We start from the raw sequence: 25,817 nt of genomic DNA on the forward strand, positions 1-25,817 counted from the left end.
CACAGACCCTAAACCCCTCTGCACAGACCCCAGACCCCACACTGCACAGACCCCAGACCCTCCTGCGCAGACCCCAGATCCCCCCTGGGCAGACCCCAGGCCCCTCTTGCACAGACCCCAGACACTTTTACACAGACCCCAGGCCCTCCTGGACAGACCCCCAGGCCCCTCTGCACAGACCCCAAACCCCCTGCAGACCCCAGACCACCCTGCACAGAGCCCAGACCCTCCTGGAGAGACTCCAGACCCCTCTGCACAGACCCCAGGCCCTCTTTCTCGGGTCTCAAGCCTCTCTATGGAGGTCTGTGACTTTCAAAATCAAAGCCTGTGTGTCCTCCTGGGCTCTGTGCCAGGCAAACCCTCTTGCGCAGACCCCAGACCCCTCCGCACAGGCCCCGACCCTCCTGGACAGACCCCAGGCCCCCCTGCACAGACCCCAGACCTCTCTGCACAGGCCCCAGACCCTCCTGCACAGGCCCCAGACCCTCTTTCTCGGGTCTCAAGCCTCTCTACGGAGGTCTGTGACTTTCAAAATCAAAGCCTGTGTGTCCTCCTGGGCTCTGTGCCAGGCAAACCCTCTTGCGCAGACCCCAGACCCCCCTGCACAGGCCCCAGACCCCTCTACACACACCCCAGACCCTCCTTCTCGGGTCTCAAGCCTCTCTACCGAGGTTTATGACTTTCTAGGGCGCTCAGAGGGATGTTTTAGACTCGGATAGCAGCCCAGGCCCGGCCCCGCTGCCGGCCCGGCCCCTCCTCAGGTGCGGCCCCGCCCGGGCCCGGAAGCTCCGGGCGCTGCGGGGGCCATGGCGGGATTGAGGCCGCGGCTGCCGCTCTTTTTCCTCCTCCTTCTCCTCCTCCTTCTCCTCAGGCCGCCCGCCACCGAGGCCCTGCGGCTGCTGCTGGACGCTTCGCCGCCTTTCACCTGCTCGCAGCCGGTAAGTGGGGCTGGGAGAGGCGGACGGGGAGAGCGGGGCCCGGCGGTATCGCTATCCCTGGAGGTCTCGCTATTCCCCGGGATTATCGCTATCCCTGGAGGTCTCACTGTCCCTGGAGAGGGTTCCCTGGTCGGAGAGGGTTCCCTGGCCCTGGGGTGGGTGCCTTGCCCCCCTCGGGATGTCACAGAGACCTCGGAGCGGCCCTGGAAGCGCCCGCGGTCCCAGAGCAGGATGTGAGTGAGGCTTTGCTGAGAGAGACTGATGTTGTTGCTCAATGTGCCTAAAAGTTTTTAACCGGTTCCTTGCAGATGAGGGGGTTTTTTAAAAAAAAAAAAAGAGCGGGGGGTTAAATATTACACGTAGCTGAGGGTTTGGGGGGTTTTTTAACAGGTTTTGGTTGCTTTTTATCCCTGCCAGACAGAGATGCCAATGCAGTGTAAAAAGTGAACCTGAGCTGACTTGGAGTATGAGCTCCTGGCTGGTCACTCTCTGGTGTTTGAGGATTTGTTTTGCTGGTCGCCTTTTTTTTTTTTTTTTTTTTTTTTTTTTTTTTTTTTTTTTTTTTTTGTGGTTTTCGTGGTTTTTTGTTTTTTTTTGTTTTTTTTTGGTTTTGTGTGTTTTTTTTTTTTCGGGGTGTTTTTTTTTTTCTTTGTTTCAGATACATGTAAGGAGAGTGTAGAAGGGGGAAGAGATCTGCTTTTGCTTTTTAATTCTCTTGAAAATAATAGGGAAATGGGCAGCTGTTTTCTAAGCTGGACAGCTTTATATGCACTTTCAGCAGTCTGAAAAAGGCAGATAGTCGGGTACAGCTATAGAAAAATGTCAAACAAAACATATCCTTTGGGATGAAAGTTTCTGTAATCTTTTCCTGTACAGATTTCCTATCTTTTGTCTAGTCTGACACTTCTTCTAATGTTTGATTATATCCTTACTCCTGTTCTACCAGACCTCTGTTCTCTGCTGCCTTCTCTCTTATTTAAAGAGACCCCAAGAAAAAACCGACCAGCTCTGCAATTTTACTTTAGACTGAACACCGTAGAGTTACAAAATGTCAACTTGGGCCAAGGGAAAATTACAATATTGCTCAGGCAGCTCATGTAACCGTATCCCAAACCTTGTTAGTCACGGAGATTGACAGGAATATATTAAAAGTCTCTCTGCAAGTCCTGGAGTGGTTGAGTTCTGACTGATTTTTGTCTTGCTGTGTTTTTTTTGGGGGGAAATATGAGCACAGTAACTGGGTGAGGGTTCACCAGAACATCACCAGCTTTCTCAGAGAAGAAAGTGTGCACACAGAGCAGTGAATGTGCAGGGCTTTTTCTATCAAAAAAAGCCAATTTCCAGAGGCCAGAGAGGCTTAAGAAAAAGGAGCTCAAGCCCAGCTGCAGCCTCTCTCAGCAGCTGTGAGGCTGATATAGGAAAAAGCCCCATCAACCGAAGCTGCGACAGTTGAAAACAGTTCCCCCTTACCTCTCTGTGGTCTGTGCTGTTTCCAGAGGGTGATTCAGTAACCTCCCAACTTGTGGCTGTGGTTCGAAAGCAGAGCTGCAGGGTGGGTGAGCTCTACTTCCTTTGTCTAACCCACACTGGAGCAGGGTCAGGCTTCCACAGCAAAACCCTCCTGTGGCAGGGGCTGTTTGGGAGGGAAAGTGTCATAAATGGTTAACGAGAGACACCTGGAAGGAAAACTAAATGCTTGTTAACGGCTCATCTTATTCAAATGCCAAAAGGTGCGTTTAATGGGCTTTATTCACCCAGACTCACAGCTGCAAATCCAGTTCTTACTAGTAATAATGGCTTAAATATGTCACCTGCAGAGGCTTTTTTTTTTTTTTTTTTCTATGTGCAGGGGTAAAACGCCCCATACCTTAAATACCCACAGCTGTTTTTTATCATCGTTAAATCACTGTGTTCAGGTGTGCTGTAACTGTTTCTTGGCATGTCTGGGTTTGAGGGCAGCTGTACATAATTTAGTCTCTGAATTTTATCTTTCACTGGAAGTCTCTGGGAGAGAATTGGTGTAACATCCCTCATGAAGAAGAGCCATGGTGGTTTTTTCCTTGCTCTCCTTTGCAAATATGTTCATTTTGCTATTGACTGATTTCTGTCATTCCCCTCTCTGGCATCTTCCTGCTGTGTAGGATGTTAACATAACCCATGAGCACACACTCAGTGTTGTTAAAATATTTCTGGACTCATTGGCATGAAAGGGATCCATGATGAAAACTGTGGAACTTCAGCATAAAAAGGGTGTTTCCACAATCAAAATTGTGGAAACATTATAAAGACATTTTTAGAACTGACTGTTATGAAGAAATCTTAACTTTTGAATTTGGATTTGATTTTGCTGAGAATTGATATGAGGGCAAGACAATGAGTTAGAAACCATAGAGAAAATGCTTTAAAAAATTAAAACAATTTTTAAAAGATGCTGGTCTCCCACAAGCCTTAAAAAAAATCATCCTTCAGCATTTAGTCCTGTCATGTGTTGATCTCTGCTTCTTTTTACTAAGGAGTTGGAGAAGGGAAACTGCAGTTAAATTCAAATCTCAGAAGATACACAGAATGGTTCAAAGGTGAAAGGCAGATTTTGGAAAGCTGGAGCCCTTCCCATTCAGCAGCCACTCTTTTTAAAGGAAAACTGGATCCTTGCCTGGCTCACAGTGGTTTCTATCTAGCTACCACAGCATCCTGCTGGGAAATCTTTGCCTCCCATTACTTTAATTGAATTGTTATGGGATGGTGCTGTTAATCAGTTTCCCAGGTTTATTTCATTCAGACTCATACCATTCTCCACAGCATATGCTCTGTTCTTTTTTATGTCAAAAGCAAAACAAAAATCACTAAAAAAAGAACGAAATAAACAGTTGCTTCGCTTTTTGTGAAAATACAGCAAATAAACACATGAAGAGTTGACTGTGCCTGTCCCTGCTGAGAATAGTTTCAGCATCACCTCACAATCATCTGCTGCTCATATTGATGCTCCCCATGTCTGTGGCTTTGTTTTTCAGGCCTGATGCAAGCCCAGTTGGGAAGTGAACCCCACACAGCCACTCACTCACTCACCACTGGGATGGGGGAGAGAATCAGAAAGGTGAAAGTGAAAATAATTGTGGGCTGAGATAAAGTTTAATAAGTAAAGCAAAAGCTGTACATACAAGCAAAGGAAAACAAGTTTTCACCCCTTCCTGGGGCAGGCAGGTGTTCAGCTGCCTCCAGGACAGCAGGGGCCCATCATGTATGACAATGACTCATGAAGACAAACACCATCACTCTGAATGTTCCCCTCTTCATCTTCTTCTCATCTTCATCTTTCTTCCCCCAGCTTTATATATTGAGTTTGGTGCCTTAGACTATCCCCGTGGGTGGCTGGGGTCAGCTGTCCCAGCTGTGTCCACTCCTGGTTCCTGCACCCCCAGCCTTGTGGCTGTTACAGGAGCAGAAATGGCCTGTGCAAGCCCTGCTCAGCAAGAACAGAAACATCTCTCTGTTACCAACACTGTTTCCAGCCCAAATCCATAACACCACCCCATACCAGCTACTGGGAAGGAAGTTAACTCTATTCCAGCCAAAACCAGCACACTCAAGTAAGGAAACCAGGTTAAATACTTCTGCTCTCCAGAGATTTGTTAATGTTCTCTGGGTGAGCCAGTGCTCATCAAATGAGGTTTTGTGTTGGTTGGACCTTTCCAAGGAAAAACCATCAAGTATTTCCTCAGGTGCTGAGGAGGTATCCAGTGCAAATCTGGCTGTTTGACTTAGTTTGTTGAAAGTCCAACTGGTCTATTGCTCTAATTGCTTCCTGGCCTTTGAATGTCATTGTATGGGGTTACACTTTTTGATATAAAAGCGTGTCCTCAGCTGCTGCCCAGACCTGTTCACTTGGGTACTCTACAAAAAAAAGATGGGGGTTTTCATGGCAAGTCCTTTCTAGGTCTTGCCTTTCCTTGAGCTTCTTAGACCTCAGTGTGCCTTTATCTTTGCTTCTTTATGCCAAAAGTGAGGAATTCCTGTGTGGATGAGTTGTTCTGAGAAGCATTTTCAGCTCTTGGGTCATCCCTCTACTGCTTTAGGGACTGGGAAAGGGAGCAGTGGCTTGTGGTGGGAGAATCCTTCTCCTCTTCTTGTGCCAGACCTGCTAATGCTCAACTAACTGATGGCAGCTTAAAACCCTTCAGTGGAGTCAGCTACACGGAAAAAAAAGTGGCACAGCAGGTAAACAGGTAGAAAAAACATGTGTAAGTAGTCCCTTGCAAACCCTGAGTGGGGTTGGAGAGTGGGGATACACCAGATGAAATAATGTTGTTTTTTTTACCATAGAAACCCAGTGTTGAAAAGGTGAGAAAGGCTTTAATTACCAAGTGTCAGTTCTGAATCCTCATCAACAAACGGATGGCTCCTCATTGAGCTCTGGAGTTTTTAATGAATGTCAGGAAGGGCACAGCAGCCTCATCAAAGCTGGGAACATCCTTGTGAACGCTGTGAAAGTAGGGTAATAGACCTGGAGGAAGAGAGGATCCATTTGTGGGCTGTGCTGGATCAATATTCACATTGATCATTAACCAAAAAAGGGAAAATGGGGCATTTCCTCACTTCACTGTGTGACACCCTGTTCTGTGACACAGAACACCAAATTAAACCAGATGTTGCTGCTCTTCAGGCCAATATTTTTTATTTTGCTGTGATGCCATGTAGAATAATTACTGAAAACTGCAGGAGAACGAGGACAAAATGAATATTAAGTGATAGGCTTTAACAGAAATCATTGCATTAGGAAAAATCCCTGTGGTTGTAGTAGCCAGTTATTTTTGTTTCCTCTTGAGGGTTCATCCAGAGCAGCCACTCTTTGCCCTCAGTGGAAAGCACCAGAACAGTTGTTGTAAAGAAAATTAACTCCATCTCAAATAAAACCACTGCACCTTTTTGTATAAAGGGCTTTGTCAGGCCACATAATTTACCTTAAAAAGTCTGATTAAGGGTCTGAAGTGTTAGGACTAATTTTTTTTTTTCACAGCTTAATTTGTACTGGTAGTCACAATTTTTTTTTTCTCTTTTTCAGTGGTTGGTTTTGGTTTCATCAGCATTTGCTTCTTTGCTTTCTATTTCATTTTTTTTTTCCAATTAATGAAGGATTTAGGTTTGAGGTGCCATTTTTCATTATACTTTTATCTTGGGTGCATTTGTGGTACAGTAATTGGAGTGTGGATGTGTTTCTTGTGAAGGATTTATACCTGTGTGTATTGTTGTGACTTGTGTAGCAAAAGCCTGGAAGACATTTTCAGGTTTTCTTTTTTATGTAAGCACGAGGAGCTTAATGCCAAATCTTGCTGCTTTCACCCCAGGTTTGCAGGAACACAGATACAGCTGAAATGTGAGCATTAATCTCTGAAATATTTTCATTTCCAACAAGGCACAGCTGCCTTGTTCAAGCACCCTTCCCTAAAAATGTAAATAAGCCCTAAATGCACTTGGAGTTGACCTCAGGAAGTTGTAGGGAGTTTAAAAACCCAACTGCCTTCCCTGCTCCACTGAAATGAATGATGTGATGGCAATGGTGTGACAATAATATCCAGCTTTATTTGTCATAGGAAATGAGTGAGAGCCAACTCAGCCCTGCTCTGGATTTACCACATCAGTGACAGCTCCAGGCTTCCTTCTCCCTGGGATTTCTTCTCTCCCTGGAGACCGTGGGGTCTTCCAGTATCAACAAAACATATCTGGGAGAAGCCAGGCAGAGCCCACATAATTCTGGTTGCTTCTTTATAATTGGGGCATCTTTATTCTTAATAACTGTCTGATTCTGATGGCTTTTTTTCTTTATTTAACACTGTCAATTTTATTCTGAGAATAATATTCTTGTTTCTTTTCCCCACAGGATTTAAACTGCCTCGTCAGAAACAGTAAGTAATTTTTTTTCTTTGTTGCCGTTTTCTCATCAGATCATGCTTTTTTTTTTTTTTTCCCTATTTTTTCTTTTTTCTTTTTTTAACTGAGTTCATACAGCATGTTTTTCCTGCTAGAATCAGAGAATTGTAAAGGGAAACACTGCTCTCGTGCCTTGCTTTGGGAGTTTCCAGTATAAGCTCCAGCTAGAGGAGGAATGGAAACTTATGTCTTTTTTTGGGATAGAGTTTGGGGGTAGGCAGTGGCTTGAGTAACCCAACTTGTTTAGTTTCTGTTTAAAGCTGGGGTCATCAGTTTTTAAAGAAATGGGAATTGAAAGACAAGTTTGCCAGTAAATGTTCATTACAAGCCATTATTATACTACTTGATAAAAAATTAATGTATGAACTAGAATTAAAAAAGAGGCATAAAGGGGTGCAATTGAGAGCAATTAATATAAATTATTGGGTGTAAGGGGTGAAGTCTTAGCATCTGAAAGACCTTAATCTAATTATGGGGAATGTTCTGAAAAATGTTCTTTAAAAAAAAAAAAAAGGCAAATGTACTGAAATTGTCCATTTGGTACCTGGAGGCACCTGGGCAGCACTTGCCTTTTCCTTGCAGTTTTTGTTCTAAGCAAACTCATTCCTGCCTCAGTGCCCAACCCTGTGTCACACTGGCACAAGTCTTTTTTTACCCAATAGTACTTTTTGCAGTATTTTTATTTGACTTGCCAGATCAGGGAGAGGACTGTGCTGAAAATAACCAGATTTAAAACTCCTTTGGCAGGAGAGGGCTTGGGTGGGATCAGGTTGGATGATATTTCCCACTGGAATGCAGCTTGACAACACAGCCAGGCCAAACTGCAGCACCACCACCATTAAAATGCTGCCTAAGTTAAATATTTGGTTTAAATTCTGCCTTATGCCTCTTGTTATGTATTTCTGCTCTAGGGGAAATCTATTTTTGCTTTTAGTGTTTCATACACTCTTTGCTGAAAGGTAGTTTATTCTTGTCAGGCTTTTCATAGTTATTTTTTGTAAAATGACCATTTGAGGGTTGTCTAGTTACTCCTAAGCCTGAAGCCATACTGTTTGACTGAAGGGACAGTGCCCAATTTCCACTATTTCCATCACATATTCAGCAAAATAGACCCAAAATGTACTTTAAGGGGAGGCTGACTGTGCTATTTTTAACATGCTCTGAGAAGTCAAAATGTTACATGTTACAAAAGCCTGAGTGGATCAGGTCTGTCTAATGCCCGTCATACCTGATTTCACTTTCTGATGACTTCACAGGACCAGTTTTCCCTAACTCTGTGTTAACAATCACAGTTTATTTTTCTGTAAAAAAAAAAACCTCATTAATTTAGGCAAGGCATAACAGGCAGCTGCTGGAAGCTGAATTCAGATGTATATCCAAATTTGAGGAAAAGCAGTTTGTAGACCCAAGGTAACTAACTGTTGGAACAGTTTTCCTGGGTATCTGATGGATTTCTTGTCATTGGAAGACTGGAAATTAACACTAACTTCTATTTCAGCAGAAGTACTTACTTAACTACATTGATTGTGACAGGTACTAACAGATTTTAAGGAAAAGAGGAAGTGGAAGTTAATAGAATAAATTCAGATTATTACAGGCATTTTTGCAGAATCCTTCCATACTGAAAACTGCCTTTCTGAGCTGGAAGCAGCCAGTTTTCCCCTAAAAGCAACCCAAAGAGCAGCTCATGATTGCAATGAAGCAGAGTTTCCTCAGGTCCTACTCTAAATGTGGGATTTATTTTCTGGACAGGCACTTGCATGGAGTCGAGCTGGCTACAGGTTCCTGCCTGGACTCCTTCTGCTCCCAGCAGTCTCCACGTCTCTTCAGATGTTTTCCGTCAGGAGGATGGAAAACTCTTCCCCGTGCTGCAGATCGAGTGGAAAGTGGCCACAGATGGTAAGGGGGCTTGTTTAATTGAAACATGGAGCACAGGTGTGATCTAGTCAGGATAGAGAGGAGAGTTATGGCTTCAAGTCATGAAAAGCAGGTCTTTGAAATTTGAGAGGTTTGGCTGCTTAATTTTGTTTGGTGGCTGTAATCTTGTCTTTGATAAAACAAGAATTGTCTCATTGTTGGAGCCTAAATGACTACCAGTAAGTCACATTTTCTCACTCTCCAAATATCTCTGATTGTTTGTCTGTAAATGATGCTTCCCTTGCATACTCTTGTCCAAAGTTTGGCACTGCTTTAAGTCAGAATTAAACACATTTATTTCTCCCTTCTGCAGGTGTCTGAGGGCTGTAGAGTTCTGATCTGTAGCTGTGGTAGTGCAGAAGCAGGTGTGGGTCAGTAACCCAGTCATTCCACTCAGCTGAGCTTGTCAGCTCTCTCACTGGGACCCTGTGTACCAAAATAAAGGTGTTTGCTTTGGCACCCAAACTGCACAGGCAGAGCTAAACATTATTCCACATCTGTGAGCCTGCCAGGCAGTGAGGAGAATGCAGCCACCTTCTCCTTTACTCCTTCCTTTGTACAGATATACCTTTGCCACCCAGGACAACCCTTAGGCTGAGAGAGCTGTTAGTCAGCCCTGCATTTCCTCACTTTTCTGTGGCCAGTTTATTTATGTTGGGATGCTCAGCACCTGAAAGGGGTTAGGCTGTGGCAAGGCCAGGCACAGTGGTGCTCTGTGTGGGGGCTGCAGCCTCTCCATGTGCAGAGGAAGGAAAAGGTGACCCTGTCCCTGTCCCTGCAGCCAGTATCCGGTGCCTGGAGGGGGCAGAGCTGGCCGTGATGCAGGTGAACAGCAACCAGCAGATCTGTGCCCAGTTTGACTTCCAGAACAATTTGCCTCTTCAGGTCCGTCCAGATGGAGGCCGGGTGAGTGGAAAAGGCTGCAAATTACCTTTTATAGTCCAATTGTTTCTGCTTTGACTTTTATGGCAAGATTACCGATTAAAAAGTACAGGCTGCTTAGAGTCTGTGTTGGATTGAGATCTGCTTGTCATTTCCCATTTCTTTTTCACTCCTGCCATCCTTCAGGTTTTGAGAATTGCTGCTTTTAGTGCCTAGCATGTCATCACTCTTAACTTCCACTGAGGAGGTTGTTTAAAGCAAATAGTTGTAGAGTTTCTTGCATTCTGCTTGAGAGACTTTTTATACCTTTTTAACTCAACTCTTCCTATTGCTTTCACTTCTTTCTTATACTCTCTTCTTGTGGAGGAAAGCACCAACCTTGGGAGTGGTCCTTCAGCTTACACTCCTTCCGAGAAACTCATCAGAGAAGTGCTGAGCATCCAGAACAGTAAGGAATATTAACAATAAGGAGTTCATTCCTTAACCACACAGAATTTGGCCACAGTTAGCTTACCACTTACCAAATACCACTGGCCTAGGAGCCAGTGCCTCTCCCAGAATTTGGACAGCATTGCTGATGCAGAAAACAGTATAGATTGAAGAATATATGTATGGAATGGCCAGGTACAGAACTACACGTGTATAAATGAAATTTAAATGCTTAGCACTTGCACAGTGCTACAAATTTGGTATTAGACTCAATTTCCATTTTGAAACTGCACACTTTATTCTAGTCTCCTTTCAGTTCAATATGCAGTTTGGTGGAAATTCCACGCGGTGGTTTGGCAAAAAACTGTTGTATCAGCTCCAAGAAAAAACTAATTCTAAGCAGAAGAATTGAGACAGACAAAGAGACAGGTATATTTAATATATTTGAGTTCCAATTTTTCATAGTCAGGCTTCAGTAAAAGGGTTATATGGGATGAGGGAACACAGTGGAACAGGGCCAAGTCAGCTGTGAATTTCAATGCCATAAAGAACAACATTGTCCTTTAATGTCCTTGTGAACGTTTTCAGTGGAATTTCACTTTTCATGTTTTGTTTTCAGTGGAATTTCACTTTTGACCGTTTTGAAGTGGAACCTGGGCAGACCTACCAAGTGACTGTGTACCACCTGCCCAAACTGGGTGTAAATGGAGACTACAACTGCAAGTCTGCATCTCTCACAATGCCTGGTAAGGGGTGATTTTGTTTACTTGGGCCTTGACTTTAGGACTTTAGGAATCTTTCAGAGTTGACCCTCTGCTTGTGGCAGCTGGAAGTACAGGCCAGAAGTTCCAAATCAGAAGTTTTACTTCTAGTGTTAAATCCTAGACATGTGAAGCTCAATGTCAAAGGCACAATTTGGCATAATTTACCAAGAATCTTGGTAGTGCTGGGTGCCCGACCCTTTCTTGTATATGTGGGAGTTTTCCTATTGCTAAAAGAATTTTTACTGTTTTCCCCAAGGTTGTTGAGCACCTGCATTGCCCTCTGGCTGCAATGACTACTTCATAAATATTTGGTGTTTAATACAGATCTTGAAAACCTGTTCTTAACTTTTTTCTTAACTTGCTTATGGTTGTCAACCTGACTTTAGCTACAAAATGGCAAACTGTGGAGTGTGTTAGTCAATGTGAGCTGGAAAAGGAGAGGGAACACTCCATTTTCAGCCTTCTTATTTTCTTCTGCCTGTTCACACTGAGAACTTCCTGGCTTTTATCCTCTACTATTCTTCAGAAACCTGATGCCTCAAGCTCAGCAGCTGCAGGGAGCTTTGCTGGTTTGAGCTTACAGAATTACAGAGACACTGGAAATTCATAAACTTTGTAAAATTTAAATTGGTAACTTTGGAAGTTGGAAATTTGAGCAGTGTTTTATCTCAGTTGTCTAAGCAGGGACTTGTTCCTTTTCCTTTGTCCAAACCCTGGAGGAGAGACATAATTTAAGGCTGAGAGTTGTAAATCCCACATTGCTAAATGTTGAATATTTAACTATAGGTTTAGTTCTGAAGGAAGTCCCAAAGAGCAGGGCCAATCTGCTAAATAAAGGCAATTAGAAATGTTGAAGAGTGTTTTAAGAGTAAGAAAGATTCCATCCTCCTAATTTTCCAGTGTCAGAATGCCTTTGGAGGAATCTATTGCTGAGCTGTGATTACAAGGAGTGGGGATGAATATGAAGTTTTAATTCCACTATTGTGACCCTCTCTGCAGCAGTGTTACATTATCACCGTGCTATTAAGTGTGGTATGTTTTTAGTCTCATTCATTTTCTCTGTTCTGAGAAGAAAAAGAAGAACCAAACACACCATGACATCAGTGAAGGGACTGGTTTATATGCTGGAAATCAATACTGTTCTACAGAATTTTGCCACTGCTTTGGAACAAAAGTGTCTACTCATTTAGCAGAGCTTGGTTAGGTCTCTGGCTTCTGATAAAAAAAAGTGATTTTTTGCTAAATTGAAGCACAGTGTTTCTAACTAATGGTTTTTCTTGCAGACTGCAGTGATTCTCTGATGAAAAAAACCATCCCATGTATAAAGACAGGTAAAAAAATTTGAGTCACGTAGATGTGGGTGCTCTGTTGGAATATTTGACAGCTGAGAGACATGGGAATATCTGCCTTACTTCCAGGCAGCTTGTGGGAACCCAGGATCCAGGGGAAAAGTCTGAATGATACAGCTCTGCTGGTGAGCTTCAACCCATGGATGGAGCCAGCCCAGTACCAAATCCATGTGATCAGTTACCTGAATGAGAAGCAGTGTAAAACTATCACACAGGACTTCAAGGAGGTAATTCCCTTCCCAAATCATACCTTCTCTGGGGATTTAGGCAAACATCCTCAATGCTTGCTAAACCAAGACATTCGAACAGCAATTTTCAAGGAATTATTTTCTTATTGTCTTTAAAAAGAGGAATTTGGTGGATAAAAGATTTAAAAAAAGAGGTTTTATAATGCATAAAGCAGCTATAAACACCTGCAAAGTCAAATTTTATATTTTATTACCTTTTTCAAGCCAGTGCCTGGGGAACTAAGACTAAGTAAATTTACCAGAATTGAGGTGCAAAGTTTCAATAAATCATTGAAGTACTTTATCAAATATGATCACAGGAAGGTGTTAATTAATTTTTTTTATATAAAGAATGAGTGATTTAGTGACAGATGCTTCATTCAAGCTGAGAATCAATTTCTGTGGGTCTTGCAGTCTGTTGTTGAGAAACTCAAAGTGTCCAGACTGTGTTCCAATATAAAAAACATTTCCCTTCAGGCATCTGAGGGAGGAGAAATCCTGAATGTTTGGAACCACTCTCCACCCTTCCTTGGATGAGGACAGATATGTTGGCATTGAGTTTGTTTAATCTTTCTATTCCTTAACCCTTAAAACCCTTAGTGCTGCATGCACTGATATGTTTAAGCTATTACTGACACAGATGGGACAGTTGTGTGAGTATTTCCCTGGTGGAGGGGAATGCCCCTCATTTTGGAGTTTGTATTTGCTGATCACTGTGAAAAATCAGGTTATCATGATATTGATTGTGTACAGCAGGTAGCAAGAGCAATTTGCTTGCCAGTTCTAGTGTCAGAAGGAGTGTTGACAGCTGCTTTTAATTAAACAAGGAAGCTTGTAAATGTTCACACTACAAAGCTGAAGACATCTACATTGTTAAGAAACTGTAAGTTTAACTCCTTTGAAGTTGTACAATGTACATCCCTAATTATTTCCTGTTGCAATCATATTACCACGTCTGTCACAAGGACACCTGCAGAGATGGTGGCCAGATCCTTCACCCATTTTGTTCTCTGTGGGCTTCTTGTCCAAAGGGAAAAAAATAGATTCTGCTTCTTTGGACCACGCCATGTTTACCTGTCAGCTTTTTCTTTTTTCCTGCTTTCATTCAGTTTTCTTCCTTCCCTTATAACTTGCATCTGATTTCTGCAGGATGGACTACAACAGCAAGTGAATGTCACAATCAAAATGGAGAAGAACATAAAAGCTTGTTGCAGCTACAGAATACAGGTGGGATCACACTGTTCCCCCTGTGCCCTTCCTTCAAAATCAAGGCAGTGAGCACCATAGGAATGTTAGGGGATTTTTTTTCTCAGTGTTTTGTTCTGAGATTTGGCTAATCTGTAATTACCTGCATCAGGGAAATATTTTGGCTGACAGAATTTTTATATAAGTATTCTCTGTAGTCAGTGGTTTTTCCTTAGTACAGGGCTGCCAAGTCAGAGATAATGGGAGTGAGAATTGCAAATGTGCAGCCTCTGGAGCTCACAGCCTTTGTCATGGATGGTGTAAGAATTCTTGATTAATCTTGTTTTCTGAAGGGATATGGGAACTCTGTGTCTCTGTGCTAAAATACAAGGAGCATTAAGGCAGGGAGAAAGTAAATTGGAGAACAAAATTTCAAAATTTCTTTGAAGAATAACTTTTGTTTTCTGGATTCATTTCAACTGCAGATTCAGCCATTCTTTGCTGACTGTGGCACAGACTGTATGAGACGCTCTGCTTACATCCCATGTGAACCAGTTCCAAGTGAGAACCACTTTTCTATCAATTAGATTCCCATTGTTTCATTGTTTTCAGCTGAGAACTGAATTTTTAACATAACTCTTGTCTTTTGCAGGTACAGAACCATCGGGTAAGAAGTTCTTCCAACACCCTGAAACTTTTTTTGCTGCTTTTCTCCTGTTGTGCACAATGAGAAATGATCCTCCCTGGGATCCCACTGAGCAGGAAATGTCCTTGCTGATAATTTTACATTATTTGAAAATAGTGAAGTGGACAGCCCACAGATGGTGTTAGAAACTGCACCAACCATTTTGGGAAGCCACTGAAACCTCAGAGGATGTGAAGATCAGCATGTGGCAACTGCTTGGTAACAAAACACCAAACCAGCAAAGAGCAAGGACACCCCAGACCCTGATGATGCTCTTGGTCTGGACTGTCACATGAAGAATAGGGAGTTTAGGTTGTAAGGATTTAATTGTCCAGGGATTTTTTTGTTCAGAGTCCCTCTTTGGAGCCACCAGCCAGGTATCATAGTCAATATGTGCCAATAAATCTCTCTGATGGAGATGAGAGCCTGCTGTCTAAAATTTCTTCAACAGTCCCCTTGTAACACTGAGTTCAGAATTAATTGTGCTAAGAATGACTTCACCATGATTTAATGAGGCAAGTATTTGTATGCAGTGTGAACCTTAAAGAGCAATTTTTTTTGAGAGACACTTCTCTTGCATAGAATTCTTTGAGAAGCAGTTTTGACAAGAAGAGTCTTAATATAAAATACTTTCTGTCACTTTGCTCAGTGTTAAAAAATTTGCATAATATAAAGCAGCTTTTGGAGAGAATAGCTTGCATATATTCATTTTTATGAATGTCAAGATAACTCGTGCATGATGATTTGACATCTTTTTTTTTTTTTTTTGGCTGCAACACCTGTAAGGATCTTTTGCCCAAGATTAAAAAAAAATGGAAAAACACCTGTAAACTGAAATGCATGACCCAAAATGGTGATATTTTAATATATTTTTTTAAGCTAAATTACATGAACAGGCAGGACATGGGCGGCCTGCCTGTCAAAGCTGGCTAAACATTGCTATTTAGAGGAAGGTTCTTGATCTGTGTTTGCACTGTGCTGCCCATATGGTTCTTTGTGTGTGGAGCAGGTTTATGGTGTACAGCAGCACCACGAAAGCAGGAATTGCTTTGGAGAACTGACTGTGGGTTGTGAAGGGGAAGTACTCAAAGCCAGGGCCCTCCTCCCTTGGCCTGTGCTGCTCAAAAACCTTCTGCCCTTTGGTGAAACCCTATGGAAGGCAGTGTCTGAGGAGTGTTTTTGTTTTGCAGATGATATGATGATATGGCTCTACTGGTGCATCACTGGGATCTGTGTGCTGCTGGTGGGGTCAGTCATAACAGCTGTGCTGTGTATGACTAAAAGACGAGCAGGTGAGACTCACCACCAGCCAGGAAGAAAAAAAATCCAATGCTAAAGAATATTTATTCTTCCTTCTGTACCTCTTCCTGTTGTGGTTTTGTTCCTTGCTGTTCTGATGCCTTGCCGCTGAGATAATGCCTGTGAAAACATCTTCTGTTTCACATTATAGGACTTGCAATGTCCTTATACCATCCACTAGATAAGTAAAGCCTTCCACAGGTTATCCTGTGTGATACTCCATGTCCAGAGCACTTCAGAGCTCATCAGGGGAAAAAGGAATTTTGTAGTTCAGCCCCTTGTTTCCTGCAGATTGCTGCAGATATCTTTGCTCTTATTTTTCCCCTGCATTGCATAAGAGTGTTGCAGAACAGAAGCTTCCTGTTTGTCCACGCTGTAGTCTTCCCCCTGTTCCCCAAAGTCTCTGCAACATTAATTTCATACTATTGTGGTATTAGATAAGGTTTTTCAATTAAAGTGGAAGGAAAAAGAAAATACAGGACATAGAGATTGGCATCAAACAAGTTGGAAAATTGGGTACTCAAGGGCTAACTCCTGGTTTTCTGTGCTGCAGCAGGGAAGCTGGGTAACTCACTGCCTGTTTTGTTTTCTTTTTACATGAGAGGAAGAATTGGTAATCTTTTGGAAAATTTCTTCACATCAAACTCATCTGTAAGATGGAGCTAAAGACATTTTAGTCACCTCTTCAGAAAAGCTTCTTAAGAAAAAGAGATATTTTTAAAAGCCACTTCTCCTTAAAGAGAAATTGCAGTTGGGGTTCAGTACTTGAGCCTGCCAGGATTTGGGGGAGATGGGGAAAGTTCATTTTGAGTGCATTCTGTCTCCTCTCAAAGAGAAAATATGGCAAGAACTGACTGTAGAAGAGTCTTTATCCATTCAGTATGTTTTTTTATTAGTCTTCTCCCTCCTTACAGCTTTATCTCCCTACACAGTTAAAGATTTTTATTTTTTTTTACTTAATCTGTGGAAGGTGGTGTGATTTTAAGCATTTAATCTTCATGTTTTCAGAACTGACAGTGCCTTTCTCTCTTCCAGGACGCCGACGAGGGAAGGGCAACCACAACAATTTGCAGGCTGGTAAGATGCCACCTCTGCTGATTATCAAGAACCTGTCCTGCAGGGACATTTGCCCAGAAGGAGCTTTTTTGTAGGCTCTAACTACTTTATAGATCCTTCTTGAAAGCAAAAGGTAGCCTTAGGATCTTCCTGTTTAGCTAAAACAAGTTTTGTATATGGAATTTGAAATGCTGTATTTGTCAGAAGGGAGGTGATCGCTTTGGAATTTGGGAGGCTTTTGGCCCAGCCAAGGCTGTACTGGCAGAAGCAGCTTTGCTTATCATCTAGACCATAGCAACAGGAGATTGGTTTGGGGTGGGTGCACTCAGCTCTCCACCAGAGAATGCAGCAATGTTTGAAGCTGATGTAGTGGTTTTCTGAGGTGAGAGTTGATGAATCATCTGGGCATTGTTACAAATCACAGCCTCACTGTGTCTGCACTTTCATATTAAATTTCCACAATGAGTCTTTGTCCACATACATTGCCAAAACAGCATTAAAACTTAAAAGTTTTATTAATACCTTCCTATGCTGATGCGTGCTGAGTCACTACCATTGCAATTTGGGGAATGTGGCAGGAATTAATATTTTTCTGTCTCCCATCAGCTCCGTACACCGAGCTGTCTCTGCCGCCCCTGAGGCCGCGCAAGGTTTGGATCGTGTACTCCGCTGATCACCTGCTCTACGTGGACGTGGTGCTGAAGTTTGCTGAGTTCCTGATGACAGTCTGTGGCACTGCTGTGGCCTTGGACCTGCTGGAAGACCAGCACATCTCAGAGCTGGGGCCTTTACCCTGGCTCACACGGCAGAAGAAGGAAATGGAAGAGCTGTCTTCAAAGATCATCATCTTGTGTTCCCGGGGCACCCAGGCCAAGTGGCAGGCCATGCTGGGGAGTGAGCCTGTGTGCCTCAAGCAGGATCAGCAAAAGCCAGTGGGAGACCTGTTCACCCCAGCCTTGAATCTGATCCTGCCAGATTTCAAGAAGCCAGCCTGCTTTGGAATGTACATAGTCTGCTACTTTGAGGGGATAAGCAGTGAGAGGGATATCCCTGATCTGTTCAATGTCACATCCAGGTACCAGCTGATGGACAAGTTTGAGGATATTTATTTTCGGATTCAGGACCTGGAGAAGTTTGAACCTGGGCGGATCCATCGAATCCAGGAAATCACAGCAGAAAATTACATTGAGACCCCCAGTGGAAGGAAGCTGAAAGAGGCCATAGAGAAGTTCAAGAACTGGCAGACTGAGCACCCAGACTGGTTTGAGTGTGAAACCATCTGCTTGGATAGTGACGAGGAGCTGCATTCCCTGAACAGGGAGAGCCAGGTGGAGTCACTGCTGAGTGAACCAGGGGGAATTGTGAAACACCAGCTGCACCCACGGGAGCCTGACCCGGGCTGCTGCTGCGTCATCGACCTCCACATGCAGGAGGGTGAAAGTTCAGCCTGCAAGCTGCAGCCTCAGCTTAACCCATGTGGGGATCCAAACTCCCAGACTGTGGTCCTTCCTGTGGATGTGCCTCGAATCCAGGTGGTGGAGCCAGTCTCTTCCATGGAGGATGGAAATATACTCAGCCACCATGTGCTGAGCAATGAGGATTGCATGGAAGGAGTTCCTCTTCTGGAGACAAGCTTCCCAATGAGGAATAACATCATCCTCCACGACGGCTCTGAAGTTTCAGTGGCTGAGCAGAGTCCTGCAGACTTCTCAGATGACCTGAGTGAGCATCTGAATGGACTCATGTGCCCTCTTTATCAGCAGAGTGTCATTCCTTCAGAGCCCTGTCTCTGCCAGGGGGAGGCTGACAGGCAGCACCAGCTGCTCTTTGATGACCAGTGCAAAGACCAGAGACAGTCAGTGCAGTCAGACCAGGGCTACATCTCCAGGTGCTCCCCTCTGCCTCCTGAGGACCTTCCAGAGGAGGATGAGGAAGAAGAGGAGGATCAGGAACAGCAGGTGGGATTCCACGAACTCTCTCCAGAGGTTTTGAACAGTCTAAAGAGCCTCCAGAAGCAGCTGTTTTTCCAGGACATTCAGAGGAGCTCCAACTGGAGCTATCCAGCAGAGGTGATGGACATTGACCATGGATCTTTGGAGGACTGTTAGGCTCTGCCTGGGACCTGCTCTGTTTGAAATACAGGGGTGGAAGGTGATTCCCATGCAGAGGCTGCATTTCCAGCCCCATCCTTGTCCTTGTGTTGTAAATGGCTTTGTGCTGGCACCTTCCTGTGTGCTGCTGGCGTGCAGCACTGCCCAGCAGACGTGGAATGTTGCTTCCCATCCCTATGGAGACAAGCCACAAATATTGGCCACCCCTGTGAAAAAGCAGGCAGTGGTTCTGTTCCTTGGGGAAAGGCATTAACATTGAATTCTCGCTGATGGATGGCAGAAAAATTACTGTGGCTCATCCACTCGTGCCTTCAAAACGCCCTCCAGCTGTGCTGATTTTATTGCACTGGATAAAAATCACAGGCATGGTTTAGAAAATAGGTTTAGATAGCATTTGCATTGCCATTTTAATACACGTTTTAAACATTTCCTTGTAAATACTGTATTAAAGATGTGTGCCTTAAATTTCAGCTAGATTAGGGCTGTCTCTACCTGGTTAAATGTGCCTGGAGATTTTTTTTTTTCCCCACTCATCATTCATTTGCAGCTGTATTTCCATGGTCATTCAGAAATCAAGAGGAGTAGCTGAGAATAAGTGGGATAAAGGTTTAAATTGAGTGTTTCCATCACTCTTCCTGCCTTTCTACTGAGAGGTATGTGCTTGAAAACCAGCAACAGCAGGGAGGGGGAAGAGGAGACCCAAAAAAAAAATGGAATTTGGGGTATTTTTTACAGTTTGAAGAAAAATGTGGGGCTGAATACAGAATCAGGGTAATCTGGTGTGTTTTGTGACACACTGCTGCAGTGCTGTTTGCTTTGGGGTATCTTAGCACCAGAAGGATGTGAACTGAAGATATAGATAGTGACACACAAGGAAATGAAAGGCTGTTTTGGAGGAGAAGAAAGTGTAGCCTCAGCAGATGCTGTTTGAGAGTGGAAATTACATCTGAGTTAAGGGAGGCTGAGCAAAAACCACTGTAAGATGTACTTGTGTGGGTTTAAGCTCCAGCACAGGTAGTTCAGGATAACCACAGGGAAATACTGAGCAGAGTAAGAGATTCATCTTCCAGGAGCAGTGATGGTGATGTTGGCATTTTCCCTGTTTCTTATCCCTGTTTCTGTGAGATGTAAATACATCCAGGCCTTTCTCCTTTGTCATCTTCCCGTCCATCTGTGTTTACTTGTCAAAAAATCTTTTATCTCAGCTTTTTTTTTTTAAATCTAATGTCTCAGAAAAGAATCTGTTCTTTTGACTTGCAATTTGTTTTGTACTGTGTATATTTTTTTATTTTAATTTTGTGTCTAACCCTGTGGGGTTTTCTTCCTTAAATTAAAAACCAAGAATAATTTTTGGATATATTTACTCAAACGCTTCTGTGTCCTCGATTCTGCCTAACTGCTTATGTTGACTGATGTTAAGCTCTTAGTATTTGTTATGGAAATCAGGCAAAACTGAGCCAGAACTGGCTCACAAATGTCAAAATATTCCTGCAGAGCTGAGGGCCTGCAGCCATGGGAAATGCACATCCTTTCAAACAAGGTGGGCAAGGAATTGTTTGTAATTTCCATGCAGGACTCTTGGGACAGCTTGGTGACAAAGGGACAATCCCTGCAGAGATCCAGACTGGAGGCTGGGAGGCTCCTGCTCCAACAGGAATCCAATCTAACCCACCAGGAGCTCAGCAAGAGGCAGCTGTGGTCTCAGTGCTTCTCCAGTGAGAGCCCATTTCCCACATTATGTCACTAATTGCCATCTTGATGATCCCACTTCTAAAAGTTTCTTTTATCTTACAGCAATTAACATGTAAATCTGATTTTTTTTTTCCCCCACGAGTCTTTTTCAAGTGGTATAAATTCCTATAAATCAGTTAAATAGGAAGCTCAGAAGTGTCATCTGAATTTCCTTGCCTTAGTCATTCCCTTCTCAAATAACTCCCTTGGTGTTGCAGCTCTTAGAATTTGCTTTCACTTAAAGAAACTTTGTTTGAGAGGAAAATCCAGACACTATTTTGGCAATCCAGCATGAGGAAAACAAGTAACTTTAACACCTCTGTTGGTCCCCATTCAATACAAAATTCAATAGCCCAGCAAGAATCAAAGGAGAGAGAAAGAAAAAAAAAAGAGCAAAATCAGTCACAAGTTTCTAATTTTATTTTAACAATCTTGCTTTTTAAAAAATACAAGTTCTGATTAATGCCAGGGGGATGCCAAGTGTCCATCAGCCACAGGCCTTATCTCTCACTTCCATTTCCCCTCCTGGGAGTAGTCATCTCTTTTGTCAGGATAGCAAAGAAAGAGCAATAAAATGCTAAATAGCTGAGTTGTGTAACACAATCCCAAGGGGACCTGTGTCTTAATATGGCACAAATTCGTTCAGCAAAGTGTTACTGACCTGGACCAGTAATTTAATGTTGGCACGTTGTACAGGAGTTGTGCAAGGTGCAAAGGGAGAGGGATTGTTTGCACTTTTATGGCACCACCATCTCTCTTCTGCAAACAGAAAGGTTGCAGTGGAAATTACCAAAGAGGAGGGAATTCAAAAGGAGAAGCAGGTTTATAAACAAGACATTAAAGATCTTTAAATGTTTTTTTTTTTTTTTTTTCATAGTAAGTAATTGCAGGAGCAGCAGAACTGCCTTTTTAGTTGCAAGGGGGGCCAACTACACGAGCTTTACACATTTCCTAAGCACCTAGAAACCATGGCACCACAAAGAACAACTTTTTCTACCAAGGAATTTCTATGCAACACAAGTGTCATTTTTTTGCAGGGTCATCTTGTCCCGGGCAACCTTTTCATCCATGGAAAAAAATAGGAACTGTGAGTTCACTGCCAATGGGTTTTAAATATGCCATGGACAGATAAAATTTCAATTATGCCATTTTTCTCAAGAACATCCTAACTGGAAAAAGGCACTCACTGTTGAAACAGCAACTTTGTTGTGGGCTTTGAGGGGGTACTGAAGTAAGACTTGTTAATAATTGTGCTGTGATTCTTTTGGTGTCTCAACTATGCTCACGTTTCAGTGTATTAGGGATTAGCACTTTGGTGCTGTTGGAAACTTGGCCATAGGAGCAGCCAAACATAGTTGGTGATTAAAAGCTTGTTGGTTTTTTTTTTTTTTTTTGTCCTTCAGCTTGTTTTTGGCAAAGTTGGTTGGGAATTTTTTTTTTTCTTTTTTTCTTCAGCTGTTTGACTGAAGAATGGAATAGTCCTAGGTTCAGATATCACCTTATTTTCTCTTGAATAATTATTTCTGAGCTTCTACTACCTATTTAATGCTGAAAAAAGGAAGGTGCAAGGAAACAAATCTCTGTACAAGCATAATATAGTTGTAATCACACCTCCTTTGGCCAGGAACTTAGCATCCCCTCGACACATTTCACATCACATAGGAAAAGTTTCACAGTACCAAGTTTTACAATCACAGTCACTCACAGCACCAAGATTGTCCAGACAAGAAGAAGAAGAAGTTACTGAAGAGAAAGGCCACTGGCCAAAATTCACACTACTGCCCCTGTAAAAGGGCTCAGGTTAAAAATAAAGCACTGGTGGGAAAGTTAAGCCTAGCTTTAGCCAACTCTCCCTTTGGCATGAGGAGAGCAGTGAGTCAGTCACCCATCCCAGCTGCCCTTCTGAACAGAACAGCACTATGGACCCAGCTTTTCTTAGAGGCTTTTCCAGCCCCTCAAAACCCATCAGAGCTGGAGGGGGAAGAGCCCCATGGCAGCCCCACTTCTGCTGCTGGCAGCTGGAAGGTACCAGACTGTAAACATTTTGTTGGAGCAGTCCACTGGAGCAGGCAGCTGATCCCACTCTGTGAAAAGGAAGGTGGGACAGAGGCTCTGAAGCCCAAGCCCTGGAGGAAAGGATGAATGAGTGTGAGGAAGTCTGGGCTGCACCTGCAGTCCTGCTCTGGGTAGCAGTTGGTTGTGCTTTATTTCCCCTTCCCATCAGGACAGCTTGGAAAAAATAATAAAAAATAAAAATAAAAAAAACTTGCAACGGGAAACTGTTGTTTTTCACAATTATTGCAGCCTTGCCCAGATAACAAAATATAAGCCTGGGAGGGGCAAAGTCCTTCCCCAGAGCGTGGCCTGTGTGCTCCTGCTTCCATGGGGCTGGTTTCAGGAGCAGCCAGGCAGAAGGGCAGGCCTTAACCCTACCCAACATTCATGGAGCTTAAAACCAAAGAAAACCTTGTTCCTATGAGAGGTTACTATCAAAATTTCCCCCCCTCTAACCCAAAACCACATGCACACAGAGGACAGGATGCTGATACAGGTGGGCTTTCACCAAAGCTGGAGAGCCCTTCAGCACTTTGCTCTTTCTGTGCTGAAAAATGAGGTTCAGTGAGCATGGAGCCCAGCTGAGCAATGCCAGCTCTTGGAGAGGGGGCCCTTTGCAGGCTTAGCCCCATCTCTGCTCCCTCAGGCAGGCATGGAAAGGGGCTGGAGGGAATTTTCCAGCCTTTTCTGGCTGTGGAAAGGAAGACCCTACGCTCGGTGGAAAAGAAAAACCGACGCTGATCCCGTAAACATGCATATTCACAGAGAAATGAGAGCCCCAGCAACCTGGGGATGCCAGCAGGAGGCTGCTGTAAACCCTGTTCTCACCAGAAAGAAAAGTCTTGGTGGTTATGAAATGGGGCCTGAGCCCTGGTTTATGTCCATGCTGGATTGGTTGTTTTTTTAAAAGTACGTGAAATCAATGTAAGATGCAAAAAAGGTTGAAGCACAGAGGTAGACATTTTGGCTAGGAGAAGGTGGCTTGGAGTGGCCAGCGTGCTTCCAGAGGTCCCTCAGCTGGGGAGAGGTTCATAAAAGCCTGGGAAACACAGGAAACACAGGGAAAACCAAGGCGTGCTTCCCTCTGCCCTTCCCACACCTGGAGGCAACGTCTGCTGGTCAGGCCCCTCTTGCATCTCACTGTGGTCCGCAGGAGAGTTCTTAAAGGAGGGGACAAAATGCGCTGGTCCCTGTTTGGGATGAGAAGGAAAAATCTGCACCTTTATGGTTACAGATGGTCACAATGTCCTGGGAGGGAGGGAGGGATGGGAGGGAGGAGTGGGACCCTCCAGACAGCGGAGAGGCAGGAGCAGAGGAAGAAGTCTCATAATGAAGAACAGGTGCGTTTTCCGAGGACAAGCATCATCCGTAGGCTCCTGCAGGTAGTCGGGGTTGTGCGTCCGTGAGGAGGAGAGGAGAGGAGCTGGAATCTGCCGGGAAAGCCCCACATCCCCTCCTTCCCCTGCTCGGCCACGGCGGAGCGAACCTGAGCAGACGGCAGAGAACTGAGGCTCTGCCGGGCAGGGGGGGAGGATGCTCACCCCTGGGCGGTGACCGCCAGGGCATTGACGTACCCGTGCGGCCCCACATCCACCTCGGACAGCCCGTGGGCCAGCGGGGCGGCGGCGGGGGCGGCCCCGGCCGGCCCGAACTTGGCTGGCGGCGGGGCGGCGGCGGGCCGGAGGAGGCAGCAGGTCTCCAGCGCCTCCAAACCGCGGCAGGTGAGGAAGAAGAGGTTTTTGAGCATGAAAAGAGACAGAGGCTGCTGGTATCGCAGGAGCAGCAGGCAGCGCAGCGCCAGCAGAGGCGCGTCCAGCAGCCCCGCGGGCAGCAGCAGGTGCAGCGCCAGGCGGGCGGCGCCGGGCGGGCGGGCGGCGCTCAGCTCGTACAGCCACAGCACGGGCGAGGCCAGGCAGAGGAAATAGACGGCGATGAGCAGGTAGCGCAGCGGGGCGGGCAGAGGCGCCGGCCGCCCGGGCTGTAGCACCAGCTCCAGCAGGGAGAAGCTGTCCAGCAGGTCCAGGCAGGTGGCCAGGAAAGCGGCGGCCGCTCGGTGCTGCGGCGGCGGCTGCGGCGGCAGCAGGAGCTGCCCGGAGCTCTCGGTGCCGATGGCCCGCAGCAGGCAGTACAGCAGCGGCGCCGACAGCGCCAGGGTGATGCGGAAGCCGGTGGTGCCCAGCGGCAGGCGCAGCTCGATCAGCTCCAGGATGGAGGTGCCCAGGATCAGCGCCGCCTTGGGCGTGAAGGCGATGGAGTAGATGAGCCAGGCCAGGTGCGCGTAGGCGAAGTCGCCTCCCCTCGGGGGGACCCCGGCCCCTCTGCCCCCCGCCCCGCGCCCGCCGGGGGGGCCGTGCAGCAGCAGCGGGTGCGGCGGGGGCGGCCCGGGGGGCGGCGGGGGCCTCTCCCGGCGGCGGGCGCGGCTGTTGCGGCAGAAAAAGATGCCCCAGCCCGCCGCCAGCACCAGGTCGGTGGCGATCCAGCTGCACCAGTACAGGTCGGTGACGGCGATCAGGTAGAGATCCAGCAGCGCGCCCTGGCCCAGCAGCAGCACCAGGGACAGCGCCTGGAAGCCCCAGCGCCGCCCGCCCCCCGCCCCGGCGCCGGGCCCCAGCAGCGCCCCCTGAGCCGGGCCAGAGCCGCCCCCCGGGCCGGGGCCGCCCGCCGCCCCCAGGGCCGCCCCGTACAGCTCGGCCGCCGTCATGCCCGGGCTGCCCCCGGGGCCGCCGCCGCTGCTGCTGCTGCTGCTGGGGAGCGGCGAGGCGGCGGCGGGCGGCGGGGCGGCGGGCGGCGGCACCAGGGGCTTGCTGATGCTGCTGCTGTCCTCCTCCTCCTCCTCTTCCTCCTCTTCCTCCTCCTCGGCGCTGCTGCGGGGGCTGAGGGGGCGGCGGGCCCGCGGCGAGCCCGAGCTGGAGCCCGAGCCCCGGCGGCTGCCGGAGCCCCCCGGGAAGAGGGGCTGCCGGTCTGGCAGCGGCGGCGGTGGCGGCGGCGGCTGGAAGGAGCCCGAGGAGGAGGAGACCGAGCGCTGGTTGGAGGCAGCGCGGTGCATGGTCCTCCCCGGCCCCCCGAGCCGGCGCGCCGGGCCCCACGGCCGAACCGCGGCCCCCGGCCCGCCCCCGGCCCGCCCCCCGCGCCGCAGCACCGGGCCCGGCACCGGAGACAGCGGGGCCCGCAGCCCCCAGCGCCCGCAGCCCGGGGGCGGCGCCCGGCAGATGCGGTGGGTGGGATGGGGATGGGGATGGGGATGGGGATGGGGGAGAGGCTGCG

The 25,817-nt window shown here is 46.0% G+C and overlaps 2 protein-coding genes across 2 annotated transcripts; one reads left to right on the plus strand and one right to left on the minus strand.

The window, feature by feature from the left end:
* The first annotated feature begins 804 nt into the window (after nt 1-804).
* IL17RA (interleukin 17 receptor A) lies at nt 805-20,136 on the plus strand. The gene is made up of 13 exons (XM_083859753.1): nt 805-938; nt 6,814-6,838; nt 8,616-8,762; nt 9,562-9,686; nt 10,711-10,837; nt 12,139-12,186; nt 12,274-12,431; nt 13,581-13,658; nt 14,102-14,177; nt 14,269-14,283; nt 15,492-15,593; nt 16,636-16,677; nt 17,263-20,136. The coding sequence occupies exons 1-13, from the start codon at nt 807-809 to the stop codon at nt 18,762-18,764; spliced, it is 2,577 nt and encodes an 858-aa protein (XP_083715879.1). The 5' UTR covers nt 805-806; the 3' UTR covers nt 18,765-20,136.
* A 3,954-nt stretch (nt 20,137-24,090) lies between these two features.
* TMEM121B (transmembrane protein 121B) lies at nt 24,091-25,599 on the minus strand (the record flags this gene model as incomplete). The annotated part of the gene is made up of 1 exon (XM_083860109.1): nt 24,091-25,599. The coding sequence occupies one exon, from the start codon at nt 25,597-25,599 to the stop codon at nt 24,091-24,093; it is 1,509 nt and encodes a 502-aa protein (XP_083716235.1).
* Between the last annotated feature and the right edge of the window lie 218 nt (nt 25,600-25,817).

This window comes from Zosterops lateralis (assembly GCF_965231275.1).
Source record: "Zosterops lateralis genome assembly, chromosome: 4".
Lineage (NCBI taxonomy): Eukaryota > Metazoa > Chordata > Aves > Passeriformes > Zosteropidae > Zosterops > Zosterops lateralis.

Excerpts from the sequence above, each read along its gene's own strand:
- IL17RA (XM_083859753.1), top strand. The coding sequence starts at position 807 with ATGGCGGGATTGAGGCCGCGGCTGCCGCTCTTTTTCCTCCTCCTTCTC. Across the intron at positions 8,763-9,561 it reads GTGGAAAGTGGCCACAGATG|CCAGTATCCGGTGCCTGGAG; the intron begins GTAAGGGGGCTT and ends CTGTCCCTGCAG. Across the intron at positions 12,187-12,273 it reads CATCCCATGTATAAAGACAG|GCAGCTTGTGGGAACCCAGG; the intron begins GTAAAAAAATTT and ends CCTTACTTCCAG.